Source organism: Natator depressus, chromosome 2 (assembly GCF_965152275.1).
Source record: "Natator depressus isolate rNatDep1 chromosome 2, rNatDep2.hap1, whole genome shotgun sequence".
NCBI lineage: Eukaryota > Metazoa > Chordata > Testudines > Cheloniidae > Natator > Natator depressus.
The window spans coordinates 217,421,545-217,440,607 of NC_134235.1; the positions used below are offsets into that span (position 1 = coordinate 217,421,545).

General features: G+C 41.7%; 1 protein-coding gene across 1 annotated transcript; it reads left to right on the plus strand.

Annotated features, from left to right (window-relative positions):
• Positions 1–580: 580 nt before the first annotated feature.
• Positions 581–14,132, plus strand: BET1 (Bet1 golgi vesicular membrane trafficking protein). Its single transcript, XM_074943367.1, has 4 exons — positions 581–848; positions 9,387–9,502; positions 11,425–11,481; positions 12,434–14,132. Exons 1-4 carry the CDS (start codon positions 830–832, stop codon positions 12,587–12,589), a joined length of 348 nt encoding a protein of 115 aa, XP_074799468.1. The 5' UTR covers positions 581–829; the 3' UTR covers positions 12,590–14,132.
• Positions 14,133–19,063: the final 4,931 nt, after the last annotated feature.

The following is a 19,063-nucleotide window of genomic DNA, read 5'->3' on the forward strand; positions in this document are numbered from 1 at the left end:
ATCTATAGACAGCTCAGTCAACAGATCTGGAGAACGCGGCTGACCCGAGCAGCCCTTGCGTCTCCTCACCACTTCCGGGCTGGCTTGTGGAGGGCATGAAAGGAAATGAAAGTGAAGGGGTGAGGGGGAGCGAGGCAGGACGAGGGCCCGGGAGAGAAGAGGGAGCATAACAGGAGCGGGCGAGAGGGGCCCAGGGAGGAGAAAGCGGAGAAGAGAAGAAAGCGGAGAGAAAAGCGAAGCCTGCAGGGGATCACGGGCGCAAAGGGCGAGGGCATAGCACAGGGGGACAGGGCGCAGGAGCTGGCCTGCAGCTGCCGGAATACAGCGCACGGGGCGGCGCTGGCGGACAGCCACCGCCTGGGGCCAAAGGTGGCGGGGCCCTGCCCCAGGCCCCGGGCTGCTGCGGGAACGCAGGGGTTTGCTCCAGGGGCTGCCGCTCCGGCCCCCGCCGCGCCACCGGGCTGGCCCCACAGGGCGCCGGAGCGTCCCGTATCCGCCGACGTACTTCCCCGGGCGCCCAGCCCGGGCCCCGCCCACTCCTGCTGACCCGCACGCTCCTCCCCTGCCTTGGAGTCGCGGCTGCGACACAGCGGCAGGACCAAGGTGGCGCCGCCGCGCCGGAACGACGCTACCCAGGAGGCCCCGGGCTCGGCCGGAAGGGCCCCGCCCGCGCAGGGACTGCGTTACCCAGAGGGCTGCGGGGCAGCGATGTCGTGGCGTTTGGGGTGAGGGGCGGCCCTTGAGGCGGGCCCGGAAGCCGGAGCTTGGCCGCGGCCGCTGAGGCGCAGAGCCCCTTGCTCGGCGGCCCCCGGCCCCTCCCGCCGCAGGGATGAGGCGCGCTGGGCTGGGTAAGCGGGGGCCGGCGGCGGGCCGTTGCAGGGCGGATGGGCGCGGAGAAGAGCTGGGGGGCGGACTCGGGAGCTGGGGGGTGACCGGGCCGTGTAAGCAGGTGGAAATGATGCCTGAGTCGTTTCTGTGGCCTCCTTACCCGTGGCCTGAACTCGCCTCTGGCTAAACTCCAGGGCGGTTACCCCAGCCGGGGCTGTGCACCACCCCGCCCCCCGTGAAGTAAGTGGCACTGAGAGGAGGCTGCAGAAGCCAGACACCATCCCAGCGCTGAGCTACTTCTTCGGGGAAGCCCTTGGGATACTTTTCTTTCCACCTCGCTGGTCACAGCTTATCAGACCCCCACCACTCCAGCTGCTGCTTTCCTGCCCCCCCCCCCCCCCCCGTAATTGAGTGGTGTCGTTGTTTCAGGCCTTCTCTCAGTACCCTCGAGCAGTCAGTTGTTGTTTACAGAAAGTGGGAGGCCTGAGTCATCTCGGGACCCATATGTAAATCTGTGGTAGAGATCATTCTCCAACCTGCTGAGGGTGACAGAAAGTGAAAGAAGATGCATTTAAAATGCTGTTGTTGTGTTTGCCTTTTTGTTTTGTGGTATGCTAGTACTAAGCTCGTGGACTCTGTTTCAGAGCCTGTGACTTGAAAAACATATTGGTAAAATTTATGTCTAGCTGTTTGTTGCCCTTCATATCCTGCCTGAAGACAGGCTACTTCTGCAGCTGGCATCAAACTTTCGGCTGTGTCTAGAGTGTGGCTTGGAAATAACCCTGTTGGGTAACAAGAATATTGGCCATTGGAAGAATTATGTAAAAATTCTTTTGGTATGGGAAGTTATGAACGTGTTGTTGTCTGGGGACGGGCACTATTACTTGTACAGGACATAGCAGTTAAATCCTTTCACTACTGTAAGGTTGTGATTTTTCCCCTTAATGGGGGAAAAAGTTAAGTAAATGAGAGAAAACATTGTCCAAATTGACACAACTGTAATTATGTAAATAAAATATAAGAATAAAATAATGGATTACCCAGTCTACTAAGTAGTTAGGAGTTAGTTTTTGACCAAACCATTCAGAATGTGGTAAAAGAGACTCTGTTACTTAGGATCTGTAGTGTAAACATCGCCTAGGGCAGCATAGCCCATATGGTAGACTCAGCATTTGCCAACAAACATGAATTTTGCAGGTATAAAAACCACTTCCATTCATAACCTTACCTTTGCTGAGAAAAGCCTTCTTCTGTTGGCATAGCTGTGTATACACTGGGGGTTTTGTCAGCAGAGCTATGTCACCAAGTGTGTAGTTTTTTTTTCACCTACACTCCTGACTGAAATCACTATGCTAGTGTAAATGTTATGTGTAGATGAGGCCTTAGACTGTAAGTTATTTGGGCCAGTAGACCATCTTTTTGTTATGTTGTTTCTATCATGAATAGCACAACAGAGCCCTGATTTCTGTCTGGGGGCCTTAGGCTACATCTACACTACACACTGTGTAGGGTATGTGTAGCTACATGGTGCAGTGAAAAACAGGCTGCGTCCATACTGCAGTGTGTAGCTACATGTCAGTGAAAGACTCTGGTGTGGGGAAAGGGCAGCATGGAAAGACTTCAGCAGGTCCCCAAGCCTTTCATTGCAGTGAGAAAAGGCTCTGGCAGGGAGAGGCTGACCTGTTCCCTGTGGTGGGGAGTTGCCAGAGCCTTTTACTCTGCTGGAGCCTTCCCCCTGCCACCAGAATCCTTATCTGCAGTAAGGAAAAGCTCTGGCAGCAAAGGGCTCCATCAGCAGGGAGCTGTCAGAGCCTTTTCCTGCTGCCTCCCCTTTGCTGGAGTCCTTACTTGAAGTGGGGAAAGGTTCTAGAAGTGGGGAGTTGCTGGAACCTTTTCCCCTCCGCCAGAACCTTTCCCTGCTGCCTCCCCCTGCCAGAGCCTTTACCCAGTGCTGGTGTTTTTCCTTGTGGCAGGGAAAGGGAAAGTCTCCAGCTGGGAAGCAGCGGGACACTGCATGACTAAAAAGAGCATTGTAGACAGGAAGGCATGGCTCGGGCAAATAGAGAGCCATGTAGGATATGTACCAGAGTACATACCCTGACTATTCAGGCATGTCTGTACTCTACTCACCTAAGCTGTGCCTCCCTGTCTACACTGCTATTTAAACCTGTGCTGGGGGTTGGAGGGCCACCTTAGTACATACTCTACACGCCGTCAAAAGAAGCATACAGTGCAGATATGGCCTTTCACGCTACTGCAATACCAACAATATATTTTTTTAAATGTACAGAATTCAACTGATCTAGGACAATTATTTTACTTCCAGTCTTCCATTCTGATTAAGGCTATGATTTAATCATGGGTATTTTTAGTAAAAGTCATGGACAGGTCACAGGTAAGAAACAAAAAATCAGGATCTGTGACCTGTCCATGACTTATACCATAAATACCTATTGAATTTTGGGGGTGAGGGGTGCTGGAGAGGGGAGGGGGAGCCTGCGGTACCAGTGGCTGGGGCAGGGAAGCCCTGGGGGGCCACCAAGCTGTGGTTGCTCTGGTTGCCCCCGGGGACCGCTGCTCAGGCAGTCCCCAGGGCCAGTTGCATTGGCCACCGCTCGGGTGTTCCTGAGGCCAACTGCCTGGGGCCGCCAGAGCAGCGGCTGGCTCTGGGGTCGGGACCACTCCAGTAGCAGCTGATGCAGCTGGCTGCGGGGCCACTCCCACAGCAGCCTGTGTGGCTGTCCCCAGGCCGCCTGAGCATCTGGCCCTGGGGTCAGCCATACTGGCCGCTGCAGAAGTCTCAGAGGTCTCAGGAAGTCACGGAATCTGTGACTTCCGCCCCCTCCATGACAAACACAGAGCTCTAATTATGATGCAACTGCATGATACAACATACTCTGCAAACAAGATTTGGGGTAGAAATATTGATCTTTACTTTTAAATGCTAGAAGAGAAAAAATTCTGTTATTCTATCAGCCACGTTTCTGATGCTTCTTTGTGCTTGGGATGAATCGTGTTAGTTAAGTAATAGGTTCCATAGCTGCTTCTGAATTCTTCTGGGTTTTTTGTGTGGGTCTGGTTCTCTAATTAAATCACGTCAGATTTCCACTGAAGGAATGGTCAGCTTGTAGTGACAGGTCCCTCCAAACACACCTTCATAGCTTTAAAAAAAAAAAAAAAATGTTTAGTGCTTCTCGCTGTGGTCCTCTGATCAGGGTGGATTTGATTTAAATCACTTGCCAGGAAGACTCGATTTAATCATGGTTTTCTACATAAAAGTGCATTCTTGTTGGTTGTTGTTACCTTAATACATATTCTTCACAACTCAGAGATAGATGGAGGTTTCATTTTTTAGAAGGTACACAACTATACGTTTTTAAAGTGATTTATTTTGAAAACTTTTCAGATTAGTTTTACAGCTATATCAGAAAATGAATGATTGGTTATTTCATTCACCAAAAGTAACTGAAGCAGATATTTATGAAGTCATTGGGAGGTGAACTATCTCCAGTTCAAAGGGTTAATCATTAATATTTGGAGGATTTTCTTGCCATGCTGTATTAGGAGGAGAACATCACCAGACAGACATTTAAATCGTTTTATTTAACTAAAACAGCAAAGTTAAGTATTCTGGATTTTTTTCTTCTACAGCAAATATATAATATTTTAACAAAACAAGCATCTGTCCCTCGCTTCTCACGTTTATCTCTAGACTTCTTCTCCTTGTCCAGATTTATTCCGCCCCCAATCTTCTATTCATTGAACTTTTTGAAACTCTGCGCTTTTAGAGAGAGGTAAGGGATTGACTCTGTGGTCAGAAATTTGCAGAGGGACAACAGAGTTGAGGTCTGTTATTTCTCACCTCTATATGTTGTTTGTTTATTTATTTACAAACATTTTTGCTGTTAACAAGCATTTTACTTCTGGAGACACAAATCCACAGTTTGAGAACTGCAAAACTAAGCATCTCTGGTATCTTCTAGACTGAGCACTGAGTCCCATTGGGTAGATAGAAGGATTAACCTAAATAATCTATACAGACGCCTGTGGAACCCCCTAAGATTGGGTCCCTAATCCATGAACTATTGGAACTCATTTACAAAACTTTTCTTAAACATTACATGAATATATTATCTCATACTATAGAATTAGAATTTATAATCTCTATTCCATGATGAGATATCTTTGAGCCCTAATGTATCTTAATTAAAACTCTTTTTTATCAAAAAAAAAAAATCCAATTTAAATAAACAAAATCCAATTTTTAAAAATTTCTTTTTTTATCTACCCCGCCTCTGATTAAAAGTCGTGCTTTTTAAAAAGTTTGTGCTCATTATATATTTTAACATTTATGGTAGTTGGGTGCAAATATAGAGACTGTTCCTGAATTCCACAGTCTTTGGGAAGTTTGGGCATCCTCATCTTTCGGTCAACCAACCATGGTGTTGATGGTGATAGTGTAAGAATTTTTGAGCTTCCACAATACTTTCTAGGACGGGTAGGTATTAATACTTCAGGATTTATATCATGTGACCCATGCATCAGAAGTTTAGGATTAATTCGGACAGTATTCTTCGATTTTCTGTTCAGATATGGGATCAGTATTAAATGGGAACATACTTTCCCTGAATGGATGTTTGTACCCATTCCTGGGTCATATTAAACCATTGATGTCAAAGTAACCAAAATATAGGGGTTACCACCAGCTTACTCTGTAATATTGTTTCTTTAAATTTTTCCCCTTTCTTCACTTGCAAGACCTGCAAATTTAAATATGTCTGGATGGGTATACTAAGGTTGAAGGGCTTCAGACACTTCTCCTAGTTGCTCATTTCATGCTACATTGAAGGTAATGTTCAACATAAAAAGGAGGTTGCAAATTGATAAAATTCATTGTTTTGCTTCTCAGCATTTCCTATTGGAAAAGATGGGGATCAATATGAAAATTGAAAGGTGGATAAGGAACTGGTTAAAGGGGAGACTACAGCGGGTAATACTGAAAGGTGAACTGTCAGGCTGGAGGGAGGTTACCAGTGGAGCTCCTCAGGGATTGGTTTTGGGACCAATCTTATTTAATCTTTTTATTACTGACCTCAGCACGAAAAGTGGGAGGGCGTTAATAAAGTTTACGGATGACACAAAGCTAGGAGGTATTGCCAATTCAGAGAAGGACCAGAATATCATACAGGAAGATCTGGATGACCTTGTAAACTAATAGTATATAGTAATAGTAATAGGATGAGTAATAGTAATAGGATGAATTTTAATAGTGAGAAGTGTAAGGTCGTGCATTTAGGGATTAACAACAAGAATGTTAGTTATAAGATGGGGACGCATCAATTGGAAGTAACAGAGGAGAAGAAGGACCTTGGAGTATTGGTTGACCACAGGATGACTATGAGCCGCCAATGTGATATGGCCGTGAAAAAAGCTAATGCGGTCTTAGGATGCATCAGGCGAGGTACTTCCAGTAAAGATAAGGAGGTGCTAGTACTATTATACAAGGCACTGGTGAGACCTCATCTGGAATACTGTGTGCAGTTCTGGTCTCCCAAGTTTAAGAAGGATGAATTCAAACAGGTACAGAGAAGGGCAACTAGGATGATCCGAGGAATGGAAAACCTGTCTTATGAAAGGAGACTTACGGAGCTTGGCTTGTTTAGCCTAACCAAAAGAAGGCTGAGGGGAGATATGATTGCTCTCTATAAATATATCAAAGGGATAAATACCAGGGAGGGGGAGGAATTATTTAAGCTCAGTACCAATGTGGACACAAGAACAAATGGATATAAACTGGCCATCAGAAAGTTTAGACTTGAAATTAGACAAAGGTTTTTAACCATCAGAGGAGTGAAGTTCTGGAACAGCCTTCCAAGGGAAGCAGTGGGGGCAAAAGACCTATATGGCTTCAAGATTAAGCTCAATACGTTTATGGAGGAGATGGTATGATGGGATAACATGATTTTGGCAATTAATTGATCTTTGACTCTTCGTAGTAAATAGGCCCAATGGCCTGTGATGGGATGTTAGATGGAGTGGGATCTGAGTTACTACAGAGAATTCTTTCCTGGGTATCTGGTTGGTGAGTCTTGCCCACATACTCAGAGTTCAGCTGATCGCCATATTTGGGGTCAGGAAGGAATTTTCCTCCAGGGCAGATTGGCAGAGGCCCTGGGAGTTTTTCGTCATCCCCTCCAGCGTGGGGCACTAACATACTGTTCCTGAATGAAACTAATATTGAAAAGCTATTAGAAGGCCAGACAAAGTGACTTAAATTTATCGTGTGGCTACGTCGCTATTATGAGGACATTAAAAAATGTCCTGCTTGTTTACAGGTTCATTAAACTTTGTGCTCTATCATTTCAGTAGATGGTTCCAGTTAACAGAATATTTGATCTTAAAGAATCCAAAGAAACATAATTTTTTGTGCACTTTTAAGATGAGCGTGAATCCTGTATCTTCCTATTTCACAACTCTTGACAGACTTACATTTTATTTTAGGAGAAATCTGTTTTATTTAATTTGTTCAGTTTCTACTTTCCTACCCAGTCCCCCTCAGATTGGGGCACATTGAGAGAGGTTGTCTAGGTAAATTCTTCTATTCTTATAAATACTTATAATTTCTGCCATTGCTTCCAGCCCACCTGTGCCTTCTTTGGCTGCCTGTTACACAGTTGTGCTTACTGCATACTGCTTATTCCCACAATGATAGCACACAATGTTGTGGGACAGGACACACACAGCACTGATTTCTCTCAAAAGTCTGCCCTTTGTACTTCTTCCATACCTGTCTGGCAACCCCATTCCCACTTGAAGTTGTGGTTTATGTAAATATGGGGTTTGCTTATTAAAAAGACTTGGAATGCTTGTTCCATTTGTAAAAGATTGTCTCTTGCAATGATCTTTGATGTATAACTACCGGATTTTGGCTCCAAGCTACGGATTATCGAAGTCCATTGTAAACACGTTCCTACTATGATATTCACTTAGTAATGAGTACTATAAGGTTACTTCAGTTATAACTTCATATTTGGCACATGCTTGTGACTCTGCGAAAAGATTCCCTTTGAGCCAACTTTGGTTTTAATCCAAATCTGATTGGAAAAAAATTTAAAAGAATAAAAGAAAAAAGATCCATTTCCCCATTGTTGAGTAACATGATAGTAAAATGGAAGCTTTCCAGTTCATTCATCCTTATTGAAAACTTGTCATCAGGCCAACTGGTGTAAAAAAAAAAAAAAAAAAAAAAAAATTTTTTTAATCTGCATCTGTAAAAAAAACAACCACCAAACAAAAAACCACCGTGGTATTACGGAATATCATAAATCCATAATATCAGTTATCTAGTTATCCAGTTTTCCTATGTATGCCTTTACTATGTACAGTACAGTGGGAAATCAGTTGAGATATCAGTGCATTATTCTAGTTTTGATATGACTGCTCTGTCTCCTCTCTCTCAAAACCTTTTCAAAGATGAACTGAGAGAATTAATTTGTCGAGGGGATTCAAACAGTTTTAGTGTGATTTGAAATTTTTAGCTAGTCATGATAAATGATGATAGGAACTAGATTGCTCGCTGAAAGTAAATACAATCTCTACTCTAAAATTTAGCAGATAAAAACCCAGGCTTTTATCCAGCCACCTCCCTTGATATGTCTTCTACTTGTGGCCTGCTTCACCCTGCTATTCCTCTTAGCCCTGCAAAGCTAGACTGTTTTTACTTTGAGTACTGGGTGGTGTGTGTGGGTGGGAGGGGGGAATGCAGGGATCTTGGTGCATACCTCTCTCAGTATGCTATTTAGCTGCTGGTTGGATGGTCTCTTTATTAGAGATTGGAGAGGGTGAGCATACTAAGCTGATGATTTTGGCACTGACTCTCCTCTACTGGTCAGTCATCTGCCAGTTGACAGTCTGTGAAGCTCCTTCATCCACCTAGTAGACGACTTGCCAAGTGCAGCATCCCACCACAAGGCAGAGGTCTCTTGCTGGTAGAAACATGAGGAAACCTCTGATTATGCAGCCTGTATGTTAATCCTTTTCCCTTTTTATAAACTAAAGGGACATTAAAACCTATATTTCATATAACAGGTTACAAATGTAAACATTCCAAAGTCAAAAATATGAAGACTTACTGAGTAACCTTAGCTCCTGAATGCCACATACAGCATAGTTGGGAATGTATACCTTAATATACAATGGACTCAGTTCTACTTTCAGGTATGCTTTTAACATTCAGGCTGTCTTCCTTGGAGAATACACAAATGTACTGTATCTGAGGGCAAAATTGGGTTGTGATATATGAATTAGTTAAATCAAGGTTACCAAAGAACCTTTTAATTTTTCTGATTTCTGAACTGAAAGCTAAACTCAATGTTCTAAATGGCTGAGAGAATTTGTATATGTTAACAGTGTCTCTTGCTCACTCTTGAGGATGCTGCAGGGATGCACAAGGAAATGCATTTGTAACCATAGATGGACTGGGATCCCCATGATACTGTATTTTGCTTGGATGATATTTCCTGTCTGTAGACCTGATTTACTGGGTTTTTTGTGTTCAGGTGAAGGAGCACCTACCGGTAACTATGGCTATACCAACAGTGGGTATAGTGTACACGAAGAAGAAAATGAAAGGTTAACTGAAAGTCTGCGTACAAAAGTCTCTGCCATAAAATCAGTAAGTATATAATTATAGTGGCATCATCACTTTGATTGAATTAAGTGCACAAAATCTTATGAACCAGTGAAGCAGCAATAGAGGAAAAGTTTAGAACATAAATTGAATACTGGAACAAAATATTGCCAGTCAAAAAGCACAGTGCATTCACTCGTGTAGCTGATTTCCTCTTTAATTAGACTTTAGCTCCTGCTGTCCTTTTTGGCTAATCATGAAGCTACTTGCCTGATGAGGACAGCAGTCTATACTTACTGCATATTCTCAACTCCAGAAGTCAGCATTGCCTCGAGTATGAATCACACTGGCCAGGGAAACTAGAAGCCTGGGTTCAGCTCCATAATTGACCTGACAACCAGGTTTTTGTTTGTTCCTGTTAATTTAAGAAATTAGACTACTTGTACTTAGCAGAGACAGTAGTTGAAGAACAATCAAGTCCTTTAAGTTGAGGTTTGGACAACTTTTACTACATCTATTTATGAATTTATAATATGGAATAATTATTTTGGAAGTAACATCCTCAAAAGAAGAAACTTCTTGAGTAGGGAAACTCATTCTAGAGACTGAGGACTGTATTTTTAAAATAAATCCTTTTTTAACTAAAACCCTGAGAGTCCACTCTACTCAACAAGAAACTCCATTTTTCCAATAGTTAATCCATTCCAAAACCTGTTAAACATTTTGGAGCCCTCACTATAGGTGCCGTTTCTAGAGATGTGGTGCAAGGCAATGAATTTTACAGAATGAAAGCCCTTACAATCTTATTGCTCAGACTGTTGCTCATAATTAAGCAATTTGGTTCCAATTAGACAAGCATAGGGACATTAGCTTAAATAAATGCTGTCATCTTAAATCATACTTTGAACTAGGATTGTCAAATTGGGGGTTGCATCACAGGTGGTGGTTGGGATTTTGAAGTAAAATCACCAAAACACAGTGACTGCTAAGATCTAGTGGAGTGAGCTAAAGGGAGGGAAGGAGAAACTCTGATTTCTGCTCTCACAGCTTGTCACTCCTAACCATCTACTGCCCGCACTGTGCTATACTCCTGATAAGTGCCACTTAGAATCATCCGCACAGTACCCTCATACAAAAAGAGCAAAAGACCATGGGAGTGGGATCATGACACAAAAAAGTAGGTCATTTGGGTGGCCCCAGATAGGAAAGTTTGAAATTCTGCTGTCAACATGTTAATAATATAGCAATAAGCTACTCCAGGGTGTGCATTAGTTAGGTGATTGCCATATACTTCAGGTGTACTGAGAACCAGGAACACAGACAGTACATTCAGCCATCCAAGCGGTGTGTCAATAACCTAATAACTGCACCCTTGAGTAGCATATTGCTATGTAAATTTCATCCATATCTTTTAAATTTCTGGAAATTCATGCTATGTTTTCTTCCACTGTGAAGAGTGGTTTTTAGTAAAATGAGAAAAATAGGGAAAAGGCTATAAACACTTCTCTCTATTCTGAATATTTGATTCCAGAATCAATCTTTATAGAGAATCTAAAAAAAATCCTGAGAAAAATGTATACCATAAAATAATGCCAGTCTTTAGGCTGTATATGTTCTTGTCGTAAACTAATACAACATAAATGTAGATGCGGTGGTAGCACTACATCACCAGAAGATGCATCTGCATGTCGGGGGATGCATTCAGGTTAGAGCCACTTTGCCATAGGGGGATGGTGTTAAAGTAACAAGTGTCCCAGAGTTGAGGGCCTTATCTATTGCACTTGTGCACAATTTCATAGATGCTTTTCTCTAGCCTCTTTCAAAATATAGCATCCATGTTACTACATCTAGAAAAACACAGGAGATGACAGATACTTTCAGAATGACTTCTCCCAGTATATAATAGTCAAATCTGGTTTATATGGCTCAAATAATATAAGTAATGGTAATGCTCACTTCTTTTATAGCTTTCCATTGAAATTGGAACAGAAGTTAAAAATCAGAATAAAATGTTATCAGACATGGTAAGTATGTAGCAATTAATCTTATTAATTTTTACAGTGATATATACATATGCTTGTTTATAGTTGGCATTTTTTATATTAAGAATCTTGTAGTGACGGGACTAAGAACTTATCCCTTATGTTATATAATACCACAAAAATGTTAATTATCATAGGGACAAAAAGGAGGAACAGTTCTGTCCTCCAAATTGACCGTTAGCTACTATTTCTATAGCAGCAGTGCTTCCTCATGTAAACACTTTGGCCTTGTCTACGCTACTGGGGTAAGTTGACCTAAGTTACACTACTGCAGCTACATGAAAAATGTAGCTGGAGTCAGCGTAGCTTATGTTGACTTACTGCAGTGTCTGCATTGCGCTGCATCTCTTACTTTAATCTTCTTGTTCCATGGAGTACCAAAGTTGACCGGAGAGTGCTCTGTGATCGATTTCGTGGGTCTTTGCTAGACCTGTTAAATCAACCCCTGCTGCATCGATCGCAGCACCATCGATCCCCGGTAAGCATAGACATGGCCTTTGTATGAATATAACTTTTAAAGAGCAGTAAAGATTGGTAGGTCCCAGATGAGTCTAACTATTTCTGCTCCATTAAAGCAAACATGCAATAGGATTTAAAATATAGCTTTGACAAACCTGTACAGGGGGCATGTCAGTGCTAGAATTGATTTAAAAAAATGGAGGAGGGAAGCAAAAATCCAAGAAAATTGGTTACTTGCGTAAGATGGTCTTGTACCTGAAAATAGGTAATCGGATGGAATGGACGTGAAATGAGGACTTCCCTTTATTATAGGCTAGCAAGATGTAACTGCCTGTTCATATGCTGGTTTGAAATGGTTTTTTAATACTTTAAATACAAGAAGAAAAGACAAATGCAAGAAGTGATTGTGCCGAGTCCATTGTAGCGTGGTATTACTTGCTTAGAATGATTCTCTTTATGTTCTCCTTTTTCATAGGACTCTGACTTTGATTCTACGGGTGGATTTCTAGATGCGACTATAGGCAGACTGAAAACACTCTCCAGAGGGAGCCAGACAAAACTATTGTGCTACATGATGCTCTTTGCACTCTTTGTCTTTTTTGTAATTTACTGGATTATTAAACTGAGATGATGCAAATTATATCCATCTTTTTTGTGCCACTTCAAGAGAATTACAAAATGGTGTTAATCTGTGAGGACAGACCTTAAAGTTACATACTCTGTTGATAAATATGGTTAAATGGTTATTGTAAATTATATTAGATATCAGTGCATTTGTTATGTATATTTTGTCTTAATGTTTACCATTCCAGAAGCTTTCTTATCGTATCCCCTGTTTTCTGGGGTTAACAAATGTTATCATACTACCTTGTGCATATTTACATCTTGGCTCAAGTTACTTCTTGGGGAAGTATCTTTGGAAATGCACAAAAATAAATAAATAAAAAATGCACCCGCAAGGACAAAATGTGAACCTTTAACTTTGAATTTCCTTTAATGGATTTCACGTTTTTAATAAAGTAAAAACAAATATTAACAAAATTAGGGCCTGATCCTGAGCAAGGACCTCAGGATGATAAGGCTTGTAGCAATTTGCAGATTATAAAAGTGTGAAAAAGGCTTATGCTTTTTCAAAACAGATTTACTGTAGCATAGATTAAACCACCTGAAACGACAAGTACTGTATCTTCATACTTGTAATGCTTTGGGTGTGGGTTGGCAAGTTTCTATAAGTATCATGGCTTAGAATTTTAAAATGAAATTAAAAAAAAAAATTCACCTCGCAGGTTAAGGAGGAATTAACTGACCTAAACTGGAAGAATGTTGGTTAATTTTAATTTGAGACCAAGTCATGCTAACGGCTGGTCTGCCCTGGGAATTTACAGCGAGATAGTTATGTTTCTCAGAGGTGTGGAAAAATCCACATCCCTGGGAGACATAGCTATGCAAACTAAACCCCTGCTATAGACAACATTAGGTGGATGGAAGAATTCATCTGTTGACCTAGCTTCTGCCTCTTGGGGAGGTGGATTACTTATGCAGATGGGAAGAACCCCTCAGGTGTGCATCGGTAATGTCCACACTGAAGTGCTATCGTGGCACAGCTGCAGCAATATTGCATATGTAGACAAGCCCTAAGACGTATTCAGTATAACCAAATGCCTTTTGATAGTTTGGGGAACCAGCATGGACAAGATGCAAATATTTGCATAGCATCTTTCCATTACATTTTATATTTAAGTACTTAAAACTTACTGATTCTATTGAATCGCTGGGGTTTTTATCCTTCGTACATTTGTCAGTTAATGACCTCTTAAAGCTACTTAGCATAATTTTTAAATGTGAAGCCAGATTTATAAGCTCTTATACTGGAGAGTATTATGATGCAAGATAGCACTAATTACCTCTTTTGTTAGAGGCACTTTTATTTATTTGTTGATTAAGCCTTAGTTTTGGTTATTCATAAAGGTAAATTGTTGACTAGCAACTATTACACTGTTAAATGCAGCATACAAAATAGAAACCATTTTCTGGAGATTGAAATGTTATCGAAAAGAAAACTATGCCTTGCCTAAACTTTCTGGACTCACTATTAAATGCAATATGTTGCCATGACTTGTAGTACTACCCCATTACAAAGTGTAAAAAATAAAGCATGTCTGTGGTATATTTCTTAGCCATATGGATTTGTTCCTGAAAATAGATTGCAGGTTTGTTCCATCTTATGTAGCCTTTCCTAGCATAAAATACTAAGAGGTTTTTCAAAAGTGCTGATCTTAAAATAATGTTAGAATCAGTATTCAATATTTTAAACAGCAGCATTTAATGATGCAACTATCCTTGTTTGGAAAAAAAACAACTTAAACAACTGGTAAACTGAGGTGCATTCTGAATATTTAAGTATCATACTAGTATTAGTCTGGTGGGTAGTTACTTTTATAATCCATATTCAGCAACTTGATTGTTTTTCTTATCTACCACCTTTGAAGAGACCTAATTCTAGATAGTCTGCAAAAGAATTAATCTACTGTAGTTTGAGTAGACTTGAAAATTTTTTTGTCAAACATCTAAAAAAATTTACACAAACAAAATGTGCTTGAAACACTGACTCTTACGTAACGCATCCTCCATCTTTAAAGGATGGCTGTTTGTATCACTGTAGGTATGTTGCAATGGCCCTCTGTCCATGGAACCCTCCATTTTTAACATAAATCTGCTTCAGGAATTAAAGTCCACTCACTATTCTATTTGTAGGTATTGTAGTCTTTGGGAGTGAGCATTACCCCCCCCCCCCCCCCAAGCTGAGATACTACAAGCATTATTCAGAATACAGTACATTGCCTCTGACCTCCAGAGCTTTTGCACCTCATCTGTCTTGCCAGGCTTAGCGCTTCCCCCTTTGCTAGTGGCAGGGCCTGGAGCAAATCAGCCCCACTCTGGACAGTGTTTCTTTCCCTTTTTATTTATCAATATTTTCAAGGAAGGCTTTGGGGCAGGCCCAAAGAGTGCTCCAAACAAAAGAAACAAATTCACAAACACAAAATACAGGAGGATACCTTTTCCTATCCCGTCTCTCGGGTGGGGGGTTATCCTGTTATTGGCCCCAGGGTACCCATCCTTCCCCTAAACAGGCATTCAGTTTAGTTGTTTCCCCTGTCAGGAGCAGAGCAGACCCTCACCCTGGAGAAGCCTATCTTCCAGCTACCACTAGCCCTGCAACAACTTGTCTCTCTGCCCCTTCTCTCACCAGAAGAGGGGTTTATAAATGTCTCAGGCAGCCCTTGATGGGACTCAGGTGTCCCTAGTTGCACTGAGGTAACCCCTCAGTTTATAGGGAAAATGGCCTTTATCATTCTAAGGCTAACAGCCCTTCCACTATGCTCTTGCAGCTGTCCAGCCAGACTTTGTCACAATACATACATAGATGCACATACTGTCTTCATGTTACTGCAGCATGTCTTTTTGGTGATCAAACATAGTAGCTGAACTGTTTCACTACATAGACTACGTTTTTTTTCTCTCTCCCTGGTGCATATAAATACCTATACGGGCAGGGACTCATTGCGTGTGCAACACATAGCATAATTGAACTACACTTGAATGCATGTTGGTATACTTGTTTTCTGCCCTTGCCCAAAAGTGTTGCCTTAACACCAGGGTTCGCACTAGTACTGCTTTACAGTTTATTCTTGCCCTTTCTCAGCCTTTGTGGGAATCCTCGGAATATAAAATCTGCCTCTATTTGATTCTTAGATTGTTTTAAACAGACAGGATTTTGAGGTGTAGGTTTTAAATCTCAACAGGTGAGTAAAAGGTATGTCTATGAGACTCATCTCCCTAACCCTTGATGTCTGGGAAAACTGTAGCTTGAGTTTTAGCCTTTTCTTGATATTACTACCTCATTAGTTTTCTAGGAAAAATAGATCTGATACCCTCACTTTTCTCCAAAGTATCTTTAAGCATGAAGGAACAGTAAAATATGAGGAGGGAGTGACACTGCACCCCATATTCTTCATAGTGAGATATGATTATAGCATAATCATGATGTATTTTATGCAAGATGGGTCATGTAGGATGTCACTGGAAAAGTTATGATTTGCTGAATATGATTATCCCATTTGTATGCATGTATCATTTTTGTATCTGAAGTTATAAATACTATGTATCTGTACTTCAAACCTGGTGACACCTGAGTGATGCCCACTAGACAAGATGCTTTCAGTCTAGATAGCTGGCTGGGAAGGGTCTATTCAGGGCAGTGAGCCATGAGGGAAAACAATAGGCATTAGAGAAGCTTATCTTCTACCTGGTGACCCTTCCAGGGAACACTCCAGACAGCCTGTGAGTGATGGCTGCTATGATTCTACAAGGACATGTGACCAGGCTATATGATTCTGGACTCCATCTTGGGATGTCAGTATGTTTCTACAAACTAGTCTGGGGACTAAGTTTTGAAACAAAGGTTCCCACCATATGTTAAAGCTATATAAGGCAGGGAGTGACATCTGTTGTTCTTCACTCCCCACCCAAGAAGACTCCTGGAGACACCTGAGAAGCAATGACTGAACTGGGGAAAGTGCTGGACACAGGCTAAAGAAATTTCTAGCCGATGTATGAAAGACTTGAGGATTCCAAGCTGTAAAGCAAGCACAGCTTGCCCCTTAAGAATCTGCAGCCTGCTTGCATCATCGGCCAGGGTGAGAATTTGCTAATTCATATCCCATCTTTCTAGTATCATAGACTTAGTTTGCGTTTTTATTTACAAGGTAATCTGCTTTGATCTGTTTGCTATCCTTTATAATCACTTAAAATCTATCTTTTGTAGTAAATAGACTTGTTTTTGCTTTCTCTAAACAAGTTAGTTTAGAGTGAAGTGTGTGGGAATCGTAGCTCAGAGGAGCTGTTGCATATTCCTCTCCACATTGGGGGGGTGGGGGTAGAGCAAACTCAGCTTATGCTGTACAGTTCCCTGTGAAGCACAAGATGGTATAATTTTGGGTTTATGCTCTAGAGTGGGTGCGTGTCTGGGACGCTGGGAGTTACCTTGGCTTTAGCCTTTCTACTGTTGGTTCATGCAGTGGCTAGTCAGAGAGCCTGCATGTAACTGCAGCTGGATGTATCCCGACCTGTGTGTATGTTTGGGGAAGTTAAGACGGGGAGCATGTCTGCAGCTTGTCACAGCAGTGCAGTATGAGAGTGAACCCAGGCTGGTGGGTCAGAGAGCTCAGTGGTACCCCAGTTCCAGGTGGCACCCTGGGGGGAACCTGTCACAGAGGGGAAAAAACAAACTCCTTTAATCTCCTATGTTTGCCTAACTTCTCAATATGCTACATCAGAAAAACAAAAGTTTTGTATAATGTATTAGTAGCACAGTAATGACCTGATTCCTTAGAATACGTGAGAACTTCATGGCTTTCCTCTCTCCAACCAGAGATTTCTATAGATCAGTATAGGGTACTTTAAATGATGCATCTCTGAGAAATGAGATGTGAAAAGGGTATTTGTTTTTAATCACACTAGAGCGCCTCAACTTTAATGGCACTAAGTTATTTTGATATCTCTCGTAGCCTGAAATTATTGGGCTGGGATACAGTTAAGAGCGCAAAGAGAATCTTTTCGCGAATACAGACTAACACGGCTGCTACTCTGAAACCAGTTAAGAACGTGCAGCTCATGTGGACGGCTGTAGGTTTTACCAGTGCATTTTAAATTATAAAGATGAACAATGGATGAAGTATTGGCCTTTTAACAGAAGTAAATGTGCAGTATGAAGATTTGACTCAGAATCCTAGCCATTCATTTGGAAAAGGTTGAGAGAGAACTTCTGTAGAAATAGAATGATCCTTTCTTGAGGAATATTTCACTATGTAGAGGATACTATATGTAAGGAGACTATTTGGGGAGACGATGTATTGCAACCCCTGTAGTGCAGAGGCCTGGACTCTTACGTTGTTCAAGGTAACAAAAGTCCAACTCAGCCTGTTAACATAAAATTACTTGGAAAGTCAGCAGAAGTTAGATTGAATTAATCTAAACAAAAGGATATTCTTGTACCACCCAAGGATTCCTAAGGTGGTGACTGGTAAGAAAAAGCAAATGGAATAAGAAATTAATGGATCAAAATTGGTGTAAAAAACTAGGACTAGTTGGTGGACAAAATAAAGAAAGATGAGCTAATCTTCCTATTACCCCTTTTGGGTTCCTTAAAGACTTTGGGGGAAATTCCAATGGTGGAAGACAGGTGGACTGAAAGGAGTGAGCTTTACCATCCTGGGTGCCATCTTCACAGGCTTCTCAGGCCTCAAGATTCATTGTGATAGCACTAAGTCTTCATCATTTTGAGCATGAGAGATGTCTTGACCAACCCAGCCCAGAGGATATTGTCACCTCCACCAGCTCTGACTAAATCCTGCCCACCAGCTGGACTGTAATACTTGGGTTTCTGCTCTTACTTCTTCTCTTGTTTGTCCTTTTTCCTTCTCTTTCTGCCTTTTGTTTAATAAGAGTTGGGCTTAACCAGCCAAACAACTGCATCTTTTGCAGCACTGCAATGAAGCCAAAGACAATCAAGAGGAGTGCCCTAAGACCCTGATGATGCTGATGTCAGAGTGGCTTGATAAGACTATGCTGTACCTGTATTTCTCCAGCAGCAAGCACTAGAGACAGAAACTATATTTTCCATCATTGTTTTTCTCCTCTTTCATGTGTGTTTTGTCTTGCAGTGGGATCAGACTTTTACAGCTCTACTCCCGTCTCAAGTAATCTTCTCTTTTCCCTAAAGAAGACCAGCTGTTACCATCTTTAATACCACCTAAAAGATTGTCAACCGAGGTGCATTCTCTATAAAACTGTCTGCAGCTGAATAGAAAGAGAGAGGTTTTCATTTTAACACTTACTTAATACTTTACATTTCAAATCTCTATCATTTCCTTTTCTGTATCTTTAATAAAAGGATAGCTTTTTAATGGTGATTGTCGACATGCTGGCTGCTCAACCCCTTGGCCTAAACCATCTTTAACTATTTAGTGTTGTACAATGACAAGATCACTAACACCTGTGACTTTCTGGGCCCATTTATTCCATTGAAATTAACACCACTCAGAAA